This window comes from Hypanus sabinus, chromosome 30, assembly GCF_030144855.1.
Source record: "Hypanus sabinus isolate sHypSab1 chromosome 30, sHypSab1.hap1, whole genome shotgun sequence".
Taxonomy (NCBI): Eukaryota; Metazoa; Chordata; class Chondrichthyes; order Myliobatiformes; family Dasyatidae; genus Hypanus; species Hypanus sabinus.
This window is the reverse complement of record NC_082735.1, coordinates 19,934,136-19,958,823: the sequence shown is the minus strand read 5'-3', so window position 1 is coordinate 19,958,823 and position 24,688 is coordinate 19,934,136. Positions and strand designations below refer to the sequence as shown.

The window sequence follows — 24,688 nt, the reverse complement described above, 5'->3', positions numbered from 1 at the left end:
TACATCAGCTTACAATCAGCTCACACCACAAATGACAACCCCTCCACCATCACTCCATATGGAGTGTATTCAGACACACATTCGTCTCAGCTCATTTGTTAATAATAACTCCCATCACTTTTGCTAACCTATTCCTGTCGGTTCCTGAGGGCTAATTATGTTACACCACCAGTGTTTAGGGCAGCAATGAAAGATCTCCGTATCAGGTAATGCTCAGTACTTCCTTCATGATATAGGTAGCATCCTCTCGGTTTCCACTACTGTCAGTCACACAAGTTCCGAATGCAGGCCCAGGAATACCATCAAACTCAGCTGTAGAAGGATTCTTCACTGATGTTTCCATGTCAATTTTGTTTTACCAGCCAGAGTTGTTAGCCCTGAGCTGAACTCCCGAACCTGGTGGACTGGTGGACGACTCTTATTCAGTCCTCTACCCTTTGACCTATTTGGCATGAATGACCCTAACAAGAGTCAAAGCATAAAGCCCTGACTCCGGCCAACATAGCTCTCAAGGCCATTGAGGAACGCAAGCCTCCAAGCCCAAAGACAAGGTTGTGGTCCTCTTGGAGGCGAGGGATAATTAGGCTACGGCTTTCATATCATGATTGTTGTTGACTTCTGACTTACAGAAAATTCAGTATATAGACAGTTCTCAGAAACAGAACACGTACATTTCTGGGAACCCCTATATATCATTGCTACTTGGTCAATCCTAGTCTAAGTGCTTAAACCACCTCCCAAAAAGCGTAGTGCATACAAGATAGAATACAAGAGTTCAAGAAGGTGGCTCACTCCCAGCTTCTCAAAGGCAATTATGAAGTAACAATAAATACTTGTCCTGTCAGCAGTGCTAGATCCTGCAATTGTCTAAGCACTTCTGCATTTTATTTTTAATGTACAAGAACCTCCCAAGAGCAAACATTGACATTATAAGTGAAATAAAACATAAAATACTGGAAAATTCCAAGTGGCCAAATACCATCAGGGGAGTGACAAAGAGAATTAACATTTCAGGTTGATGACCCACCATCACAACATAAAGGTCAGCAACCTGAAATCATCATTGTATTTCCCTTCATTAATGTGCAATGATGTGCTGAGAATTTCCATCAATTCTAGTTTCTTTTCAGAATTGCAGCAACTGTAGGTTTATTATAAAGTCAAGTAATTGGTACCATATCTCTCTAATCAAGGGCAGTTTTTTCCACTAAGACACCTGGACCTTATAGCAAATCTACTTCACACTTATCTGTGGACAATTATAAGAAAGTATGAGCCAAAAACTGGATCATGATTTCAGGTGCATCTCCATTAGCCATCTGTCAACATAGTCCATAACGTTTCATCCAAAGCATAGCATTTCTGACCAAATCTGACTTACTAATCTTAGACATTACAATAATTTACTCAGTTTAAATATTTCCATCTATTAAGCCAAATTTATCTAAAATGTTAGTAGAAAAACGTTAGCTTATATAGACATAAATGGAAAAAAAATATTATTTCTAATTCTGGGTGAATTCTTGTCAGGTAGTCAAACACATTCCGAAAACCTTGTTTAAAGGTTTTGTTTCCAGATGACAATTTTAAGCCAAGAAACATACTTTAAATTATGCTATTCTTTCAAATAAAGGATATTTTTCCACATGATTACAAAATCCACACTCAGTAAGGCAACGTTTGTATGTACATATAAAAACAAACCATAGAAATTTGTTATAGCCATTGCTATGTCAATGACAATTTCTACTCCCAAGAGAAAGCAATTATTAGACCCTGTTTCCTTTAAAACATCCCAATATTACATTCAGATTCCAACTTCAGATTAATTAGGGAACAGCAACCCATCACCTTTACAAAGATTTTGTGCAATGAAGGCATTTTTATCCCCCATTTTCCCTTTCTTGGCATTTAATAAATTGCTGAATATTTTTAGCCATGCACAGCACCCTGTAATGACTATGGTAAAAACGCAGCTGGAGGTTTCAGAAGAAATTACGAAGCTGTTGATCCTGGAATATGCACTCTGCCGTGACTTATTTTAAGAAAGTACAATACTTGAGAAAAGGATTGATGGGTAAGGAATGCTCACAAGTAACCACCATGGACAGTATAATCACTTGGAAATAAAACCCCATCAAAATGGCAGTAGATTTGCACTGAGATTTCCATGTATCCTTATCGTATACAGTATGATGGAAGCACAATTCCCACAACATTTAAGAAACAGTGCCAATAACAATGCTAAAATTGTGAACTTGCCATGTTGATGAATCTTCTGTCCCGCTGACCTCCAAGAAGTCATATTTATCTTCCAGTTGAAAATCCGTGAAGACCAGTGCAATGGTGTCACCAAGCTCTGCCAGAATAGTCCAAGTGCAGTCTGCATTATTGTCATATTCTGATGGAAAACCAGGGCTTGAGATAACCCCACTTTGCCCTCGCAAGGTCCCTCCACAACCATCATCAGCTGCAGAATAAACAGATATATTTTTAAAAAAATGAAAAATCTGTCTTGAAAATGTGACCAATATTTAAATTACTTTAACTTTCATATAAAACAATAGAGTAAAGAAAGCACTAATTTACTGATTACATCAACTGTGAGTCAGAAATGGTCAGCTATAAGTGTAAAATGGGCCCAAACAAATCTAGTGTTTTATTTGTACCATCGTTATTTTGTCTCAATTCCACAAAATACCTTGCAGACTTTGGAGTTGATTGCGTCTCACTGATGAGCAGTTAAATAACTGACAAATCAATAAATGAATGTTGTTTGTGACTTCAGAACACAAATTAACAGTTAGGAAAAGGCGAACAAAGACTTAATGTTTAAACATTGATGAAATACCACTGTGAAATTTGTCCCAATGTTCTAAGTAATAAAACAAGGCCTATTTTTGCCAACCAGCATTTTTTCAACTTCATTGCTCCAGAATACATCAGTCCTTGCTTAATTAAAGCTTAATTGACTCAAGCACTTTACCCTTAAATTATACCACTTAAAGGTCTAATCATATTCACGGTACATTCTTTGACAGACTTCTCCACAACAATTTCCATCCCAATGCTCTCTCTAAAAATCTGTTCACACCCTGTAAGCCAACCTTCCTTACATCTTTGATTACGCTTCTGCACTCAAAGCTTACTTCCAATGAAACTTTCTGATGCTAGTCCTGCTGAAAGGCGCAAAAATTGAACGAAACTCTTGGAGCCAGCCTATTTGACTGTAATACAGAAGGGGCTCATTACCTAAACTTTCAACAACAGTAGATTTCCTCTACTCTTCCTCCTACCCGGAGAATAAGACAGACTACTTTTCAATTATCCCGGCCTACACAAAAGATAGTCACTTATCAATCCACCCTAGCAGAGCTCTTCTGAGCAACCTCCTACCAGGAGTAAATCACTGTGACATTCTCTCGGCATAATGGTCTTCTTTCACCATACACGTTCATCCAACACAAACTCCACTTCCTGACAGTGAATGTGGGTGCACATTCTATTGCCTGCATCTGGTTTTGTCATTCTCTGTACAGCATCTTTTTAATAGGTTGCAGCTGTAATCTTGGGTATTGTGTGTCCCCCTTTAAGGACTGGCTCTTGAAGCTGCAGTACACAACTAATTGACAACAGTGGTGTGACAATGCTAGAAGAAATTCAAAGTCCGAATCCATAGGACTTAAAGCTGCAGCACAAGTTGACTGTGTGGTTAAGAAGTCATACGGTGTATTGGCCTTCATCAACCGTGGGATTGAGTTTAGGAGCCAAGAGGTCATGTTACAGCTATATAGGACCCTGGTCAGACCCCACTTGGAGTACTGTGCTCAGTTCTGGTCACTTCACTATTGGAAGTATGTGAAAACTATAGAAATGGTGCAGAGGATATCGACAAGGGTGTTGCCTGGATTGGGGAGCATGCCTTATAGAATAGGTTGAGTGAATTTGGCCTTTTCTCCTTGGAGCAATGGAGGATGAGAGGTGACCTGATAGAGGTGTATAAGATGATGAGAAGCATTGATCATGTGGATAGTCAGAGGCTTTTTCCTAAGGCTGAAATAGCTAATATGAGAGGGCACAGTTTTAAGGTGCTTGGGAAAAGGTACAGAGAGTGGTGAGTGTGTGGAATGGGCTGCTAGCAACGGTGGTGGAGGCGGAAACGATAGGGTCTTTTAAGAGATGCCTGGACAGGTACATGGAGCTTAGAAAAATAGAGGGCTATGGGTAACCCTGGGTAATCTCTGAAGTATGTACATGTTCGGCACAGTATTGTGCCTGAAGGGCCTGTATTGTACTGTAGGTTTTCTATCTTTCACTATGTTTCCAAATGTACTCAATGGGTGGAGAGCTCTTTGTGTTAAACAGAGGTGTGTCCACAACTTTTTATAGCCTTTCCTATTCCTGGGCATTAGTATTTCCATTCCAGGCCGTGATGCAAGTTAGGATATTCTCCACTGTGCATCTATTGAAACTTGTCTAAGTTTTTGATGACATGCAGAACCTATGCAAACTTCTACGAAAATAGAAGGGCTATCACACCTACTTTGTGACAACGCTTATGTGCTGGTCCCAGGACACATCCTCTGTTAAGTTAATACCAAGCAGTTTAAAGCTACTGACCCTCACCACCCCCATTCCCCTTACTAGGACAAACTCATAGACCTCCAGCATCTTCCTCGGGCCGAGACCCTTCGTCGACAGCACTTCTCCCTATAGATGCCGCCTGGCCTGCTGCGTTCCACCAGCATTTTGTGTGTGTTGTTTAATACACTCAAGATGATGGAGGAACTCAGCAGGCTAGGCATCATCTATGAAAAAAAAGGTGCGGTCTCAGCCCAAAATGTCGACGGAACTTTTTTCCATAGATGCTGCCAGGCCTGCTGAGCTCCTCCAGCATTTTGTGTGTGTTACTATAAAATGAGTAGAGCAGGGTGCTAAGCACACACCATTGTGTTGACAGTGTGTGCAGTGGTAAGGAGATGTTATTGCAAATCCACACTAACTGGGGCCTGCTAGGAGCCACACAAGGAGGTACCATGGCCCAGGTCTTAGACCTTAGTGATGAGTTTCATGTTGTGCTGCTGTCAATGAAAAGCATTCTGATGTACGCACGTTCATTGTCCAGGTGTTCCAGAGTTGAGTCAAGAATCAAAAAGATAGTATCTGTTGTTGACCTGTTGTGATGGAAGGCAACTCGGAGTGAAACAAGTCACTATTCAAGAGCAGCTATGCTTTATGACGAATGTATCAAAGCATTAATGGATGATAGTCATTCAGGCAGTTATCACATGCTTCCTAGGCACCAGTGTGGCTGATGCCTGCTTGAAGGAGGGAGGTACCTCAGAATGACAGTTGATTAGCACAGATAATCCATACTTTTTCAGGTACGCCTTCTGGGCAGATGCTTTCTATAGACTCACCTTCCTAAAGGATGTTCTCATGTCAGATTTAAAGAAGGTGCCTCCAGGTTCTGTTAGTCAAAGTGAGTACAGAAATTATTGAGTTCATTTAGGAGCGAAACCTAGTTACCAGAAGTTCCAGTAAGATAGTGGTATGTTCAGGTGCAGTGGCCAACCAATCAGGTTTTTTTTAAACACCTTTTGAACGATCACAAGACAAGTCTGGACATCAAAAACTTCAAGTACTGCTGATCTAACCCATCAGCGAACTTCTCATTTGCCGAGGAACTGGACAGCGCAGATCATGTTACTGCCTGTTGCAGGAAAGCATTGGACTCAGTGCACAAAACCGCCGTGCAGTCTGACGGCTAATGATTTTCTTGGCTGTTTCTTTTGCAATTGCAAGACCCAGTTGAGCATTGGTAATGTAAAACGCTGCAAGTCCATTCCCCTTCTTTACTGGTAAGACTGGTAGTGGGGAGCTGCTTGGCTTCAGATGTAGCAAGAAATAGGCTTCAAGATGTGGACTTGCCTGCTGCAGCATTCCAGGCCAGGAGACACTGGAGGCGGTAAAGAAAGGCGTCCACACTAGGCTGGCGGTTGGCCTCGCCCATCGGTGCTGCCCTCCAGTGTTCAATTGGTGGAATGACAAACTGAACTGCAAGCATGTGTGTGTACGTTCTTCTGCGGACTGCTGAGAACTGCTTGTTCTTTCCGATAACACACATGCAACATCAACTTACAGGACATGTCACTCGGGGACTTGGGTTATGCATATTCTTTTCATGTGACTGTATATTTACTTGCTATCTTTTATATGCTATATGTGCCTTGTGCTGTTTATGAATGTTGGTATGGTGTTCTGCACCCTTGGCCCCAGAGGAATGCTGTTTAATTTGGCTGTATTCATGGGTATTCATGTATGGTTTAATGATAATTAAACTTGAAATTTATTTTATGTTGCTTGGTTTTGCTTTGTGGAAGGTGATGGCATTCAAGCCTTGCCAGAGTTGTCGAGCATCCCACTGTGATTCAAGTTTATTATGGAATTGCCACGTTGCACTTTTATAATTATACAAGAAGAATACAATTAGAACAAAAATCAAAGTCCTTTTGTGGAAACTGATCAGAGTGTTACTACACTGCAGTGGGGATTAGATTTGTTCAGATCAACCATCAGGCTCTAAAACAAAAGGGGATAACTACACTCATTCTGGTTCTGGTGTTCCCACAACAGATGGTTCTACTTTAAGGACTCTTTATCTTGTTATTTCATGCTCCCATCATTTATTGCTATTTACTTGCATTTGCATTTGCACAGTTTGCTGTTCGTTGATCCTGTTTTCAGTCACCGTTCGATAAATTTGCTAAGTACGCCTGCAGGAAATAGAATCTCAGGGTTGTATATGGTTACATGTATGTACTTCGCTAATAAGTTTTACTTTGAAATTTGAACCTTGAAGAACTGAATGGTTGAAGGGAAGTAACTTCTTGAACCTTATGGTGTGGACTTCAAGCTTCTGAACTTCCTGCCTGATGCCATCTTCTTGCAGCTACGTAACACTAATCACCACCACAGTGCAGTAACACTCTTAATTCAAGACCTTGGCATTCCATTTGTGAGCTGAAGCCTATTGAAATGCATTTACATCAATCATGCTGGCAAAACTCGCTGTGATTTGTTTCAATTCTTTAGTTACATAAGCTTTCTTTCTGATTTTGTTTTACAAAATAACTTATTCATTTGATGGAGTAGCAGTAGGAACTACAGTGGAAATGGGGAGCACACATACTACCTACAGTGGGGAGATGTGGGCCAGTGATGTATTGGGCTGAGTCCTCTTCTGTATGCAGCTTTTTATGTCCCTGTGCATTCAAATCACCGTGCCAGATAACCTAGTAGGTTACTTTCAACAGTACCCCAATAGATATCTGTTTCAGTGTCCTAAAACAGAGGGAATGTCATGTTTTCTCAGAGACCCCTGCAGAAAAGTGATTTAAATATAGGATATAATTATCATATCAGCACTTTAGAAGGCTTTAGTGCACTGTGTTTCATTGTTTTAACAATCCTGGGGCAAAGCAGAACAATTCTTGACCTCAAGCAGAATTCTGGTAGTTTCAATGGTTTGTTGCTAATATTTCCAGTCAAGATTGCTTGCAAGTCAGTCTGCTTATGCTAATAGATTTACACCTCTCCCAACATTAATCTGCATTGACTGAAGCAACCTTGCCACTATTCTTATCAGTTTTGTTTTATTAATTACACTGACATATACCATGCATGTAAACAAAATATCTGCACTATGAGGCTACACATCACTGTCAAGTATATTGTTATTAAGAAAGAAAAAAAAATTGAGCACAATATAGGGAGGAGAAGTTCAGGACAATAATGTACATTGTTGTAGCTTTGGATGAAAAAAACATTTTTTGTCCTTCATTAAAAAAAATCTTTTTTTTTTACAAAGTTTGCAGTAACTATCAATATTTAGGAGGCCCAACAGGAACTGATCAAACCAATCAGATTGAGGAAAATGGAATCTAAAAGTAACAGAACTGATTCAAATTAAACATTCAAAAGTATGTCCCCCATTTCCACTGCAATTCCTAATACTACTCCATCAAATGAATAAATTATTTCTTAAAGCGAAATCAGAACGAAAGCTTATGTAACTAAAGAATTTACACAAATGACAGTGAGCTTTACCAGTATGATTGTCGTAAATGCATTTCAAAAGGTTTCAGCTCGCAAATAGAACATCAAGATCTTGAATTGAGAGGACTGAAATTTGCAAAGTAGTCCTTATGCCTTGGAGACTATCTTGCTTCTTTATTCTTCATTCTTTTATCAAAAGTTAAAACCACAGAAAACTTCAAAGTGACAGAAATTTTGCACTGTCAGAAAATGCACCTAATCAAGAAATAAATATGCACTAGCATGATCTTTATACATCCCCAAAACTTACTCAAAAATGTATTTTCAGTTTCTACTTTTCCCATGGGCTGTCAGTAATTGCCAAGTTCACTTTTGCCTCAAACTGTATTTATATGTTTCAGAATTCACTTGCAATAAAAATGATAGATTTTTGGTCAAACGTACACCTAAGAATTCGAATAAATGTATATATCCATCAGAGTTTCAGCAAAACCCCTGATTGAAATGCATCATTATGCTCAAATCAAAGCTATTTGTATTATGCTGGTCAAATAATACTGGCACTAGTTTTGCTGATGCAGCTTTTTTTTGCAATTGGGAAACAATATTGTACCTAACTTAGAATGAGAGGAAGAAATAGAATGAGATAGTAAAATGAATCTGAGTTTAAAAAAAATCTTATCTCAGAAAATAATGCAATCTGAGCATCGGGTATTGGATTTTTAAGTGATTCCGTTCCACCAAGTAAAGCAAACTCTCTAGCCTTAAATCTTACCTGTCATCAGATGACACAGTAAAATTACAAAATGTGCCCCTACCTCCCATTCTGTTCTGAAATTACTTACTCAACTTGATTTTCTGATTAAAATCAATACACACCAAAGCAGTTCTCTCTAGTCATATTTTGCAATATGGATTTTTCCACTATGATTTGCAAGGTTAGCAAGCAAACAGTGCACTGGAGTCCCACGTGGTCAATTCACATGACCCAGGTATATTCTTCTATGTTGACACCTGTTTCATTAAATGTAATTAAAATAGGATTTGAGACCATAATTTGAATTGAGTGCTAACAGTTTTCAAAAATGCAGAAAAGATTGAAAAGTCCTAGATGAACTCATTCCCCTGAAGCAGAAGGACATAAAGAACATAATTCAGGCACAAGTGTGACTTTGTTAGTTTATAAAGCTCAAGAAGTCTTTTCAAATATGATCAAAGGTTAGTGCGGATTTTCCCAGTTCCAAAACCATGAAGTGAGGCGGCACTTAACCTGTGGGTCAGCTGGTGTGTATTCTGCATCTGGTGCTCCAGGGGTGACCTTTTATATATTGGTGTGACCCAACGCAGACTGGGAGACCGTTTCACTGAACACCTATGCTCAGTCCGCCAGAGAAAGCAGGATCTCCCAGTGGCCACAAATTTTAATTCCACATCCCATTCCCATTCTGATATGTCTATCCATGGCTTCCTATACTGTTAAGATGAAGCCACACTCAGGTTGGAGGAACAACACCTTATATACCGGCTGGATAGCCTCCAACCTGATGGCATGAACATTGACTTCTCTAACTTCCGTTAATGCCCCTCCTCCCCTCCTTACCCTGTCCCTGATATATTTAGCTTTCCCCCCCTCCTTCTGTTTTTTTTCTCTCTTTCTGCCCATCACTCTGCCTGTTCTCCATCTCCCTCTGGTGCTCCACTCCCCCTTTCTTTCTCCCGAGGCTTCCTGTCCCATGATCCTTTCCCTTCTCCAGCTCTGTATCCCTTTTGCCAATCACCTTTCGGACTCTCAGCTTCAACCCACCCCCTCCGGTCTTCTCCTATCATTTTTTATTTCCCCTTCCCCCTCCTACTTTCAAATCTCTTACTATTTTTCCTTTCAGTTAGTCCTGACGAAGGGTCTCGGCCCAAAACATCGACAGTGCTTCTCCCTATAGATGCTGCCTGGCCTGCTGCGTTCCACCAGCATTTTGTGTGTAATGCTGAAATAGCTCAGGTCGTCAAGCAAAACATTTGGAAAGAAAATCAGTTAGTATTTCAGTTTTTCTTAGATTCACAAAGGTTAACTACTTCTTCTGCCACAGATGTTGCCTGAGTTGCTAACTTTTCCAGTATACTTGCTGATGATACAAAGATTGGAGGTGCAGTGGACAGTGAGGAAGGTTTTCAAAGCTTGCAGAGGGATCTGGACCAGCTGGAAAAATGGGCTGAAAAATGGCAGATGGAGTTTAATACAGACAAGTGTGAAGTATTGCACTTTGGAAGGAAAAACCAAGGCAGAACATACAAGGTAAACGGTAGGGCACTGAGGAGTGCAGTAGAACAGAGGGATCTAGGAATACAGATACAAAATTCCCTAAAAGTGGTGTCACAGATAGATAGGGTAGTAAAGAGAGCTTCTGGTACATTGGCCTTTATAAATCAAAGTATTGAGCATAAGAGTTGGAATGTTATGGTGAGGTTGTATAAGGCATTGGTGAGGCCGAATTTGGGGTATTGTGTGCAGTTTTGGTCACCGAGTTACAGGAACGTTATTAACAAGGTTGAAAGAGTGCAGAGAAGCTTTACGTAGATGTTCCCGGGGCTTGAGAAACTGAGTTACAGAGAAATGTTGAATAGGTTAGGACTTTATTCCCTGCAGCGTAGAAGAATGAGGGGAGACTTGATAGTGGTATATAAAATTATGATGGGTATAGATAGCGTGAATGCAAGCAGGCTTTTTCCACTGAGGCTAGGGGTAAAAAAAAACAGAGAACTTGAGTTAAGGGTGAAGGGGAAAAAGTTGAGAGTAATGAGTAACACAGAGAGTAATGGGAATGTGGAATGAGCTGCCAGATGAAGTGGTAAATGCGGGCTCACTTTTAACATTTAAGAAAAACTTGGACAGGTACATGGATGAGGGGTGTATGGAGGGATATCGGCTGGGTGCAGGTCAGTGGGATGAGGCAGAAAAATGGTTTGGCGCAGAAAAATGGTTTGGCACAGCCAAGAAGGGCCAAAAGGCCTGTTTCTGTGCTGTAATTCTCAATGGTTCTATATTTTGTTTTTGTTTCAGACTTCTAGCACCTGCTTAAATTTCTCCGGTGCTACCACTTTCTTGTCTGTAGAGCTGCACAGGAGCACGCAATGATTTAATCGCCAGTCATGGTGGAAGAGTGGGGGTTGGTGTCAGGAGAAGATATTCAGACCAGCCCGAGTTCACAAGAGTCAAACCCGACCAGACCATCATGTGCTCACTTTTAGGGTGGCCCCATGTGTTTTCTTTCTCTGCAGTGTCATTGCGGGTTTACACACAAGAATTAGCAGAAGAGAACACTTCTTCTGTTGCTGGTTTCATAACAGTGGATGTTTGGTTGGGAGATGTTCCGTGGTGTCTTCAGATTTCTGCAATGCATAGTTTAGATCAAACTCGAGAAAAGTATCTGAATTTAGTCAGGAGGCAATTCACTCTGAAATAGTGCCAATAATGAAACAAAACAAAGCAGAATGTGACAGTTTTTGCCATATAAAATCATGAACTTTTACAAGCAGCCAAAATTTGCATAACTAACCTTACACTTGTACATGCAGTCAAACGACTCTGCAATGCATGTTCTCAGAATTTTTTATTTTGCTTATCTTGTTACTTGCAGTTTGTCTGACTTTGTACATTGTTTTGTTGTCAACCTTTGTATGTCGTTTTCCATTGAATCTATTGTATTTCTTTGTTCTACTGCGATTGTTTGCAAGGAAATAAATCTTAAGGTTTTATATGGTGACATATTCGTACTTTGATATAGATTTACTTTGAACTTTGAATGCATCTAACATCCTCCCTCACAACACCCACCAATCACCAGGCCATTTTAATAATCATATACAGTGTATTCTGAATAATTGGGACACACGGAGATCAATATATTTTGGCCCAATTAAGCAGCTGCCCCGATTAGCTGGAGTGTCATGGAACTGTTGTTTAACTGAGTAAGAAATTATGCTTTTAAATGAAATACAGAACAAATTGGAACACTACCAATTGTACTCCAGTATTATGAGAAATCGTATTAGTTCCTAATAATTACCGAGGGAGGAAGTCATCCTAGTTATGCTGCCATGTTCTTTTGATTGACTGTAAATGAAAAAAAATCATTGCAGACACCTAGTGTAAATAATGTACTACCTTCATACAACACTTTTGATGATTGCATTCTCCAAATCCTCATTTACATTGTAACATTCGAGATGACTGCCAACACCTTCAAATTTGTTGTAGCTATTAACTTGTTGAAGTAGCAAAATTCTTTCATTTTTTCACTCCAGGCTGTTTCTGGCATATCCAAGCCTGAGTGCTTGAAACCGCAGTGAGCAAAACAGTTCTAAATTGACTTATTGCTTATTTCTCATCAACTATCAGTGACAAAAATCATACAAACGTTTGTAGTTTTTTGAACACATCTCATGTAACTGATGCTATTTAAAAATTGTTCACTCTAAGCACAGTGTCATGTCTGACAGCCACACAAGTACATGTGGACTGATGCTAGTTAGAAACTGTCCCAATTAAGTGGCATAATGTCCCAAATAAACAAAGGGAATCCCATTTATTTTCTGGATTAGCTTTCGTTCTTTAAGAGTTGTCTCACTTAAGTGGCTTCCCCAATTAACTGATAATCAAATTATCCAGAAACCACTGTATTCCAAAACAGGCACAGGTACTCACGTATACCCTCTCCCAATTTACGCAAGTGCCAAGGACTGGAAACGGGGCAGTGGAGTGACCCTACCATGCTTAGAAGTTTTGCTGCATTGAAGAAAGAGTGCATGTGTTCATGGCCTTGGCCACCACAGGTCCCAAGAACGATAGAGAATTCAGTTAATTGGGATGACTATATGTACATATTTGAACCTTCCCTTCACATCCTGCATGCATTTCATATCAGAACTATCCCTGCAATATGAGGTTGGAATATGGTGAGGTTGGAATATGACTCTCAAATGTGCCCCATCTCTTAATCATGAACCTATAGACATACATTTTTTTTTTAATTACAAACGCTTAAGGAATACCCACAAATGGTGAAACTCTCCTAATGTGTAACACCATATCATACCCAATAGCTCAGGTACAACCCCTTCCTGCTTCACACTCCCATTCTCCGTGGCTTCACCCTCCAACATGACATGGCACGCCAGAAATCTTTTAATCTTTTCCTCACAGGCAGAAAAGTGTGTCCCCTGCTCACTCTTTACACTGTACAATGTCAGTTACAACAGCTCAATCCTAATTCAGCTCTTCTCTCCAAGGTAAGCCTTGTGTGGGAATGTAACCATCCATGACCTCCTCATCTGAATGTATTGTACACCTCTAACACCCACCAGCTCCAAGTTCTAACACTAAAATAATAAATATTAAAACAAGGGACACTAAAACATTGGAAAGAATTGAAATACCTACTGAATTGAGTTTACATAACATGTTAGAGATTTCACTCAAAATTAAATTTCCACTCTCACCAAATTCTTAATTTCATGCTTCTTTAAAGAAACATCATGTGATTTTTAAGACCTCCACATTCTGGCAGCAACTATTTACTTCAAACAGCTTTTTGTTCAGGCCCTGATACACTTCTTAACCACTGACAAAGTTACTATTTAACTGTGACACATGAGCAAGCTGAGGTCAGTGGCTGAATTTAAATAACAATGGTTCTGCATTTATATTTGCAGCTCTGCACAAGGTCAAGTAGATGGCAACAAAGTGGGAAAGCTAGGGATTCTGCTGGGCTTTTCCTGACAACTTCCTGAATTTTGGTACAAGATGCACGACCACAAGAATGCAGCCCTCAGCAAGGACCACCACCATCCAAGCTATACTCTCTTCTCAATGCTATCATCAAGAAGGAGGTGCAGAAGCCTTTGGTCCCGCACTACTGGGTGCAAGAACAGTTAATACCATCAACCATCAGGCTTCTGGAGCCAATGTGGATAACTTCACTCACTTCAACACTGAACTGATTCCACAACCTTTCACTTTTAAGGACTTTACAGCTTGAATTCATTGATTCTGTTGTACTCATTGTCTTCCTGTGAGTGCCCACAAGAAATGAATCTGATGTTTGTATATGGTGACATATATGTGCTTTGGTAATACATTTTTGTTGTAATTTGAATGCATCAGGCATTGGAACTGCACCTCAAGAATCCAGAAAGGAAGCTTCATAATCCACCCCATGCCCATTTGCTGGCGTTCTAACTCCATTCTCCAGTATCTGGAACTCAATGGGGTGAGGGATCACAGATGGTAGGTTCTTCTTTATCTTTTCAATAGCCAGAAGCCCTTTGTTATGTTTTGTAACTTCAAACTATTACACTAATTCAAAAGAACACATGAGAGCCTGAAAAGCAGGTCTAGCTTCGTCTTTACTTTAAGTGAGGTGAGCTTGTATGCCGTGGTAATGAGATAATGTATGCAATTAATGTATTTTTGCATATAACTAATGAATTATCTAAATGAACAAGAATGCTTAATAAACCAATATATATATATAATATTGTTCAAAACCATTGAAATATTAAATAGACACTGTCCCTGCTCCAACTCAATAGAGAATGCATCTGAACAATGTACACAGAATATTCAATAACACAACTACCATCCACAGCATCGTCAATTTTTAAATTATCCCATTGTAGCTTAAAGATTGAATCTCTATGCAGAATTCCTTCATCTTCTGGTATAAAGCCTTCCCTGACAAAGGGGATCACTCTTCCTGGCAGGTGAGACGTGGCTGCAAAAAAATCTCAGGTTCTGGTGCCTCCTCTATAGTGACAGCAGGACTTGACTTTGAGACGACAAGAAGTGGCTCAGACAGCACTAGACACCCTTCTTCTCCATTTTCTTTCTGGATCTACTTCAATCCCTTTCTTTTTCTTTCTCACATTCCTTCTCATTTTCGCACTATTCCCTTTCTCATTCACATGTTTTCTCTGTGTCTCCTCCCTCCTTTTTCTTCTTCTAGTTTGTGCATCTTGATCTTGGAAAGGTGTATTCGGTTCACTGGAGTATTCTCTTTTCACTCCTTCTATTGCTCCCTTTATGATCTGATTTCTCCTCTTGGTTTCCTACTCCATCTCATCATCATCTGGAAAATCCTCTGTTTAAGTATCTCCTTTAACTCCTTTCTTTTTCACCTTCCATTCATCCAGCTGGGCTCCGGTCTGTGCATCTGTTTTTACAAGCAACTTTTTTCTCTCACTTGAAGTTCATGCAATAACCTTAATGCATACAGAGTAGATTCCAGATCTTCATACTGACAAAAGCCAAATGCTTACAACTTTCCTGAAGCACTCTTAGCTCTCTTCCAGCTCAAAACATAGCCACATTTCACGACTGCCTGATTAACATGATCAGAGGCCTTCCCAGATATGTTACCTACAAAAACTGTTGTAGCCAGACCACTGCATTTTCACTTTCACAAATCCTCTGAGCAGCATGGACCTTCCTTAGTCCAATATCATTTCAAACCAAAGGCTCAGGGGTTGGCTCAAACACATGCTTGACCTCTGTTGGGAAACGGTTCATGATGTTTGTCGCTGCAACAGTTGTGGCATCATCCAGTGCGTTTCTTAATTTGCTTTCAGTTGGCTTCATTGCAGGAGATGCAGCATGTGGATGAACCTCCAATCAAGTTGCAGCCCGCTCACATCCCTACAATGTTAAACTTCATGATTTTACCACATGAAAGCTGGATGTGGCTTGTTGGGTTTTGCAGTTCACTGTTCTCAATCCCTCAGGAGTTATCTTTAGTCCAATATAAGTTCTTGCTGGATATCTGCAGGCTTCAGTTTAGTATCTTTGAAATAACATTCTATTTCTTTTTGTGGAATTACGAAAACAGCCAAACAAGTGTCCATTTCCATTTCAATTAATTTGCCATGCACTTCTGTAGTAAGCTATATTGTTTTTTCTTTTTAGCTTTCACATTGTAAATCTCAACTGAACTCGGTTCTGTTACACTTGCATCATTATCAGATTTTTCATCAACAACATGCAGATTGGTGCACTTTTTGAAACTGCAACTTGAACCTTTGTCTTTTTTCTCTTCTCTTTTATTTATTTTTGTCTGCCTGACATGCTGTTTGTATGTGCCCTACTGTGCCCTACGGTGACTCCTTTGCTTCTATTTCCGTCTTTAATATCTCTATTTTTTTCCCCTTCAGGGTTCTTTTGAAGACCCTGACCTGCAGTTACATGACAACTATCATTCTTTGCGGGAATGGGACCCGCTCTCGGGGTTCCACAATCGGCTGCTATTCAGCATGCCGAAGTTTTGGCCCAAGATTTCAGCATGCATTCAGAAGCCTGGGATCTTGAGTAGCTGGAGACAGGCGGGTCAAGGGTCGGTGTCGCCACAGGAGACCCGTGTGTCGTTGGGGGAGTCAGAACATCTCTGTGTACCTGGGGAACTGGGATCCTTGCGATCTTCAGGCACAGAGCTCGAAAAAGCAACACAATGGACTTTAACATCGTAAATCAATGAGTTGTTTGTTATCTCTCACTGCTCACTGGAAAATGGAGAATTCTTCCTTATTAGGAGAGAGAGAGAACCTGCAGCACATCAAATTATCGGGTGAACAATGTAGTCTTTGGGATAACTGCAAGTCTGTGTCTTTGCTATTGCTTTGCTCACACTTGAGTGCTGGTAGCGGGTGTGCTTTACTTTTGCCAGCGGGGGGCTCGGGGATTATTGCTCGCTGCATTTCTCTGACATTAAATTGTACCCTTGAAATCTGTATTTGTTTAGTGATGTGAACACCTGCCACAATGGTAACTCAACTTTGTCAGCCGGCTGGTTTCTGTTTAGACAATGCACTTTTGTTCAAACTCATGATTCCCCACGTATTGACTGGGATTCCCATACTGTAGAAGGGCTGGAAGGAATAGAGTTTGTCATATGTACTCAAAGAAGTTTTTTAATCAATACATTGAAGTCCCAATGAGAGAGTATGATACTAGATCTCCTGTTATGGAATGAGACGGGGCAGGTGACAGGTGTTTGTATAGGGGAACACTTAACATCTAGTCATAACGTAATGCCATTAGTTTTAAAATAATTATGGAGAAGAATATGTCTGGTCCTCAGGTTGAGATTCTAAAATGGAGAAAGGCCAATTTTGATGGCATCTGAAAGGATCTGGAAAGAGTGAATAAGGATAGGTTGTTTTGTGACAAAGATGTACTTGGTAAGTGGGAGGTTTTCAAAAATGTAATTCTGAGAGTATTGAGTTTGCATGTTCCTATGGAAATAAAAAGCAAGGATAATAGGTTTAGGGAATCTTGATTTTCAAGAGATATTGAGACCCTGATTATGGAAAAGGAGGTTACATTGCTGGTATAAGCTAGAAGAAGCAAATGAGGTACTTGAGAAGTACAAGAAATGCAAGAGAATTCTTAAGGAAGTCAGAAGAACTAAAATAAAACAAGAGATTGCTCTTGCAGAGAAATTGAATGAGTTCCTCAAGTGCTTCTATGGATACATTGAGAGTAAAAGGATAGAAAGGACAAAATTGTTACTATTGAAGGTCAGATTGGCCATCTATGCATGCAGCCAAGTGAGATGGTGAGATCTTAAATAGACTTTTTTTCATCTGTATTTATTCAGGAGATGGATACAGAGTCTATAGAAGTGAGGCAAAACAGCACTGAGGTCATGATCCATACACAGATTATGGAGGAGGAGGCATTCAGAAAAACTAGGATGGATAAATCCCTAGGGCTTGACAAGGTTCCATCAGACCCTGTGGGAAGCTCATGCAGAAATGGCAGGATATTTAAAACATCCTTAGCCACAGGTAAGGTGCTGGAGGATTGGAGGATGGCTAACGTAGTTCCATTATTTAAGAAAATCTCAAAGAATAGGCCAGGAAATTATGGGCCAGCTGAGCCTGATATTAGTAGTGAGTAAGTTATTAGAAGGTATTATAATTTTTGAATAGACAGAACTGATTAGGGATAGTATAGTCAACATTGCTTTGTGCAGTGTAGGTTGTGTCTAACCATTCTTAAAGAGTTTTCAAAGAAATTACCAGGAACGTTGATGAAGACAAAGCAGCGGATGTTGTCTACGTGGAATTTAGCAAGGCCTTTGACAAGGTTCCACTTGGGAGATAGTCAAGAAAGTTCAGTCACTTGGCATTGAAGATGAGGCAGTAAATTGGATTAGACATTTCCTTCATGGGAGAAGCCAGAGTAATAGTAGATGGTTGCCTCTCTGACTGGAGGCCAGTGACTAGTGCAGGGCAGTGGGGATTGGTGTTGGGCCTATAGCTTTTCATCTACATCAATGATCTGGGTAATAATTTGTTTAACTGGATCAGTAAATTCACAGATGACACTAAGATTGGGGGTGTAGTAGACAGCAAGAAAGACTATCAAAGCTTACAGTAGGATCTGGACCAACTGAAAAAATGGGCTGAGAAATAGCAGATAGAATTTAATGCAGACAAGCATGAGGTGTTGCTCTTTGGGAGGACGAAACAAGCAAAGACTTACAGGATGAACAGTGGGGCACTGAGGTGTACAGCAGAACTGAGAAATCTGGGAATATACATTTCAGGGAAAGTTATGTCACAGGTAGATGGAGTCATATTAAACCTTTGAATACATTGGCCTTCATAGATCAAAGTATTACGTACAGGAGTTGGGATATTATGTTGAAATTGTGTAAGATGTTAGTGAGGCCTAATTGGGAGTATTGTGTGCTAGTTTGGTCACCTATGTACAGGAAAAAATTATCAATAAGACTGAAAGCTTACAGAGAAAAAATACACAGATATGATCAGGACTTAAGGACTTGAATTAGAGGTCATGGGTTATATGTAAGGGGAACAGGAAGGAGAGTTTCTTCACAGAGGGTTATAAAAGTGTGGAATGAGCTGTCAGTGGAAGTGGTGGATGTGGGTTTGATTCAAACATTTAGGGGACACTTGGATGGATGTACCTATCCAGAATGATGAGTTAAAGGGTTATTAGGCAGATAAATAGCTTGGCATGGACTAGATGGGACAAAGGGCCTAATCTGTGCTGTAGTGGTCTATGACTCTATAACTCTAATACTGCAGTTGTCCTCTTTACTATCTGTTCAACCCACAAGTTAACCTTTGGGGAATCCTGCACTACATCTCCCAAGTCCCTTTGTACCTCCAGTTACTTAACTTGCTTGCCATTTAGTATATAATCTATAGCTTTATTCTTTCTACCAAAGTGTACAAATACACTCCATCCTACACTGTATTCCATCTGCCACTTCTTTGCCATTATCTTAATGTGTTGGTCCATCTGCAGGTGCCTGCTTCCTCAAAACTACCTGCTCCTCCACCTTTCTTTGTATGATCTACAAACATGGCCACAAAAGCCATCAATTGCATCATCCAAATCACTGATGTATAACGTGAAAAGAAGCAATCGCAACCTTCTTGTTCCCTCTGATGTAGGAACTTATCTTCACCTTATAAACAAATCAAAGTTCATTAGCTCCTGAGGCTTTTGTACACAGTATGCTACTAAAGTTTGCAGTTGTCAAGCCTAGAGTCTATGGCATCAGATAAGCCTGATGCGCACTCAACAGATAGATTCCATAGCCCGAGTGTTTGGAAGCACATGCAAATTTGCACTACCCTGTGGCACTCCACATGGGGTCCACCAGTGCAGCAAAAATAGCGATATTATTTATTTAGCATTGAGGACCTCTGTGGAAAATCATGGATGAGACCAATAGAAGGTCTGGCAACCTGGTGAAAATTTCACGCTAACCAATGTATTGTCAGCACAGTATCATGCTTAAAAATCCAAGTCAGCTTTGAGCATTAAGAGGGAAACTGAATTATTTTCTAGCAACAACTTCTGTTGTTTATAGTATTAGAGTACTGTTTTCCAAAATATCCAACTTCTTCAGGTTTTTATCCAGAATAATTTTACAAAGCTCCCAATGCATGAGATATGTAAGCTTGCCCAGAGCAAGAGAAAGCAATTCACTCAGCAGCCCCACTTCTTCCAGAGCCTAGGGACTGCTTGAATATGTAGGCTATCCATTATTTTATCTCTTGAGGGAACATCCTCTGTTCACATCAAAGGGAAGTACTACATTGCAATTTAACGTTTCAGATCTGCTTCTACTCTCCAGCTCTTCTTACATCAAACACAAGTTTAACATGAGCCACATTTTTTTTAATGTAAAATGTATTTTATGTATTTTTTTTCTGAGAGTTACACTTTTTTGATCTTGTTTGAACCATCTGTGACAGACCAGCATCGATTTGGTCTAAAATTATACTCACCAATTTCTGGCTTCACCAACGATCAACTTGCATTGACGCTGTATGGTAGCACAATGGTTACACAATGCTTTACAGTACCAGCAACCTGGGTTCAATTCCTGCCGATGTCTGTAAGGAGTTTGTATGTTTCCCCTGGGACTTTGTGGGTCTCTTTCCACAGACCAAAGATGTTCCTATGATTAGACTAGGATTGTATCAGGGGATTACTGAGCAGTGTTGCTCGAAGGATTAGAAGTGCCAATTCCATGGTGTGTCTTAATCAATCAATAAATGAATAACTGCCCTCAGTTTTATGTTCATGACTGCAGGAATATGTCTTTCTGTACTCTATGATGCTGACGTTGTTGGAAATAACTCGGAAAATGTGTAGCTCAAGTAGTCGATAGTTCAGTTGAGCTATTCTCTGATCTTGGCAATACATTTGCAAACGTTTCATCACCATACCAGAAGACATCATCAGTGTGCTGTTCATTTGTAGTGTGTCCTCCGAATGATTGGTCTTTATATAGCTATCAATCAGTTGATTGGTAGTCATTGTGGAAAATCAATTGTGATGTAAGCAGAGAGTCTCGTCGCTGATAGGTTGAGTGGCGAACTCTGTGCTTTGGGGTCTGGAACTTTGCCTGCTTTGGCTTATAAATAGGATTGAGGTCTACATGTCCATTACATTTGGTTAGTCTGGTTGACACTAATTTGACATTGATTGGAAACCATGAATAATCAGGTGCATTATCTTTGTTCCAGAACCCACAACATCAACAGTCCACAGATCACTACTTCTAATCCTAGATCACAAAAAGACAACCATCTCAAGCTTTTTTTCAGAGTGACAATAGCTAATACATGAATGGATAATTCTAAGAAGACTTGGGGAAAGTACGCAGGGATATCAGAAGTGTTTGTTTTTACACAGAGATTGGTCGGTAGGTGGAACAGACTGTTAGGGTGGTGGTAGAGGCAGATGCTTTGGGGATACTCAAACAACTCTGAGTTGGGCATGTGGGTGAAAGAAACATGGAGGGCTATGTAGAAGGGAAGGTTAAATAGAATTTATAATTTAGAACTTAGAACTTATTTAAGTCTTGCATCCATCCCACAATGTGAAGGAGTAAAATATTTGCATTATGACTCTGTTGCAATGTACAGACATGTGAATTTAAAACTCCAATAGTTTGTAGAAAGAAGCTGTCCCATTGCCTGTTGGTTCTGGCTTTCATGTTGTGTTAGTGTTTACCACATGAAGGCAGCTGAAACAGTTTATGGTTGGGGTGACTAGTGTCCCTGATGATCTTCCAGACCTTCTTTCTGCACCTGCTGCTGTAAATGTCCTCAGTGGAGGGAAATTCCCATCCACAGATGCGCTGGGCTGTCCGTACCACTCTCTGCAGTGTCCAGCGATCAACATTTTTGCAGTTCCCTTACCAGGTGGTGATACAGCCTGTCAGTATGCTCTCAATGGTGTCTCTGTAGAAGATCTTGAGGATTTGGGGGCCTGTGCCGAACTTCTTGAGTTGCCTGAGGGGGAAGGGATGCTGTGGTGCATTTTTTTGCCACAAAGCCTGTGTGTACAGTCCAGGTGAGATAGTCAGTGATGTGTATAGAGAAGAGCTTGAAGTAGATCTTAGAGTAGGTTAAAAAGGCAGCACAACATTGATGGCTGAAAGGCCTGTACTGTGCTGCAAAGTTCTATGATCCAAGTCCAATGTAAGCAAAATTGCCAAACTCATTTTTTTTCTGAATTATCCGAGTGCTTGAGAATAGCAGCAATCAAGTCTCAACTTTAATGGTTTTGGCACCACATGCTCAATTGTGTTCGGATATTCCCCAACCTTTCTGTTCAAATTTGAGCCCAAATTTAATGGCATCAATGAACCAGGTGATGTTTTACACTCCATTAGTTTCATGGTCTTCAAGACCTAAAAATTGCTTTGCACAGAGCAATGTTTTGATGCACCTTATGGTAAAACATTATTGAAAATCACTAAATCTGATCACACTTCCCAATCACATGGCATATCACAGAAAGTAGTAACCTGAAACATAGTGACGTCCCAAAAGACAGTGGATTTGCACTGCGACGTCAAGTGCCAAGCGACACAATACTGATGTTTTAATGCATGGCATCAACTGAGTGGTCCAAAGCAGATCCTGTTTCACTTAAAGAGTTCGTCATGGGGACGTTTATATTTCCAGTGGCGTAGAAGTTTGAAATAGGGTGGTCGTGTTAGAATTGTACAGGTTACTAGTGAGACTGCATCGAGCGTACAATACACAACTTTAGACCTCTTGGCTAAGGTAGAATGCACGGGCACCAGGGGGCAGTCCAAAAAAGATTCTATCTGTTAACTCCTGGGATGAAAAGGTTAACCTATCAAGCGTAGCTAAATAAATTAAACCTATGTGACTTGGAGTTTAGAAGAATGAGGAATGATCTAATTAAAGATTACCTTACCCTGAGGGGCATAGGGGTGGAGATAGTAGGATGTATCCACAGGTGAGATAATCTCAAACAAGGGAACATAGTTAAAAAATCAAGTGATAATCCAGTAAACCTTCTCACAGAGGTTGGTGAATCTCTGGATTCCCCTACCCTAGAGTTGCTGTGGAGGCCAGATCATGGAGGATATTTAAAGAGGAAGTAGATAAATTTCTGAAAGATCAGCAAATAGATTACTAAAGAGATCTTGTGCAGAAGGAAAGGTAATGTTAGAGACCAAAAGTGTCATGATCATGATCACTTTAAATGGCAGAGCAGGCTTGCGTGGCTGTGTGACCTATTCCTGCTTTTATGTTCTCTGTGAGGATGAGTAAAGGGAGAGCACTGGACATGGCCAGCAGTAAATGGCTGGCCCCAAAGGTAAGTGGGACTTTTATGACCTGCCAGTCAGAGATAAGAAGTAGGAACTGACAGCTGACGTCAGAGTTGCAACTACCTTTGTGATGGTTCTACTGACCTTATTCCATTAGCAAATGAACCATGGGCAGACTTAATCTATAACTGTCAAGCTTGCACTCTTGAGTTACAATCAAGGTCAAAATCAAAAAGACGTTGATGCTAAACCCAGCAACAATTGTTGGGAAGGGTGCCAGAGGTGCATCAGTGACAGGGTCAGAAACCAATATATGTCCCTCACACAATAGCACAACAACAGAGAAGTTCATGGAAGAGAAGCTCCAATGCTGCTGAATTGATGGCAGAGCCCCTGCCATAGAAACAGTTACAACTTTCACAAAGCTTCAAACCTTACTTTTAAGTAAATAGATTCAGAATACATAAACCTAACTGCTGTTTTATACGGGATAACCAGTTATCTTACCTTGGCTCATTAAGTTCTCACTGGTCTCCACTACATCGTGCCAAAGTGGAGCAGCTATGTATCATTGTCTCTGGAAAGGAATGCTGGGCAAAGGAGAATTGCAAATAGGATTTGTCAGCCAATTTTTAACCTATTCTTACTAGTTGATCATAATCACAAGAAATTCTTCAGATGTTGGAAATCCAGATTAACACACTCAAAATGCTGGAGGAATTCAATAGGTTGGGCAATATCTACGGGAATTAATGAACTGTTGACATTTCAGGCTAAGACCCTTCATCAGGTCCTGATGAAGGGTATAATCTCCCTTTATTGTGGGTACATGTGGCTATTTATATTGGATAGAATTTAAGTTTGTCGTTTCAGTTTAAGAATTCGCGATTCGATTAGCAAACCCAGTACCACCACAATACAGTTCCTGTCTGAAGTGAATGATAAAGTCACTAATTTAAATATTCTGGCTTTTCATTTGAAATCCCCATTCCAGTTTCAGTTTACCTCTGCAAAAGGGAACTGGAAAATCCCATGAAGCACTGTTCTCTGAGCTGGCAAGGCAAGTCAGCACCGCATGTCCCTCGAGGAAGTAACCATTGTTGCAGCTGAACCGGATCTTGTCACCAATATTGAACGTGGATCCCTGCTGCAGTCCATTCTGTAATTTGCCAGGATTTCCACAAGTATGACTTGGCAATACTAAAAGAAATAAAAATAATCACTCTGTTATAACCGAATGTACTGTTTTGTTTTGATTATCTTGATCATCCTTTCCTAAAATTCAAGTAAATGTATTTTGAATTTCAACAAATTTTGCATTTTTTATCTTAGTTTGGGAACAAACTGTGCACCACTGCATTTTAATGGATGGCATGCTCTGAAAGCTCACCCAGTACACTGAAGTTCCCAAACTTTAGAAGACTTACATAGCTTTCCTTTTGATTGCTACGAAACTTCAACTTCATTTGATGTAATAAAACATACTGATGAAGGTAGAACAGTGG

General features: G+C 40.2%; 1 protein-coding gene across 1 annotated transcript in view; it reads right to left on the bottom strand.

Moving 5' to 3' along the window:
- Nucleotides 1-2,219: 2,219 nt before the first annotated feature.
- The window catches only part of LOC132383327 (CUB and sushi domain-containing protein 2-like), a 637,190-nt gene continuing 614,721 nt past the window's right edge, over nucleotides 2,220-24,688 (bottom strand). Inside the window, exons 4-5 of the mRNA XM_059954230.1 lie at nucleotides 24,189-24,383; nucleotides 2,220-2,470 (exon numbers count right to left, since the gene is read on the bottom strand). Of these exons, the coding sequence (XP_059810213.1) occupies nucleotides 2,220-2,470; nucleotides 24,189-24,383 (446 nt within the window). The remainder of the gene's footprint in view (nucleotides 2,471-24,188; nucleotides 24,384-24,688) is intronic.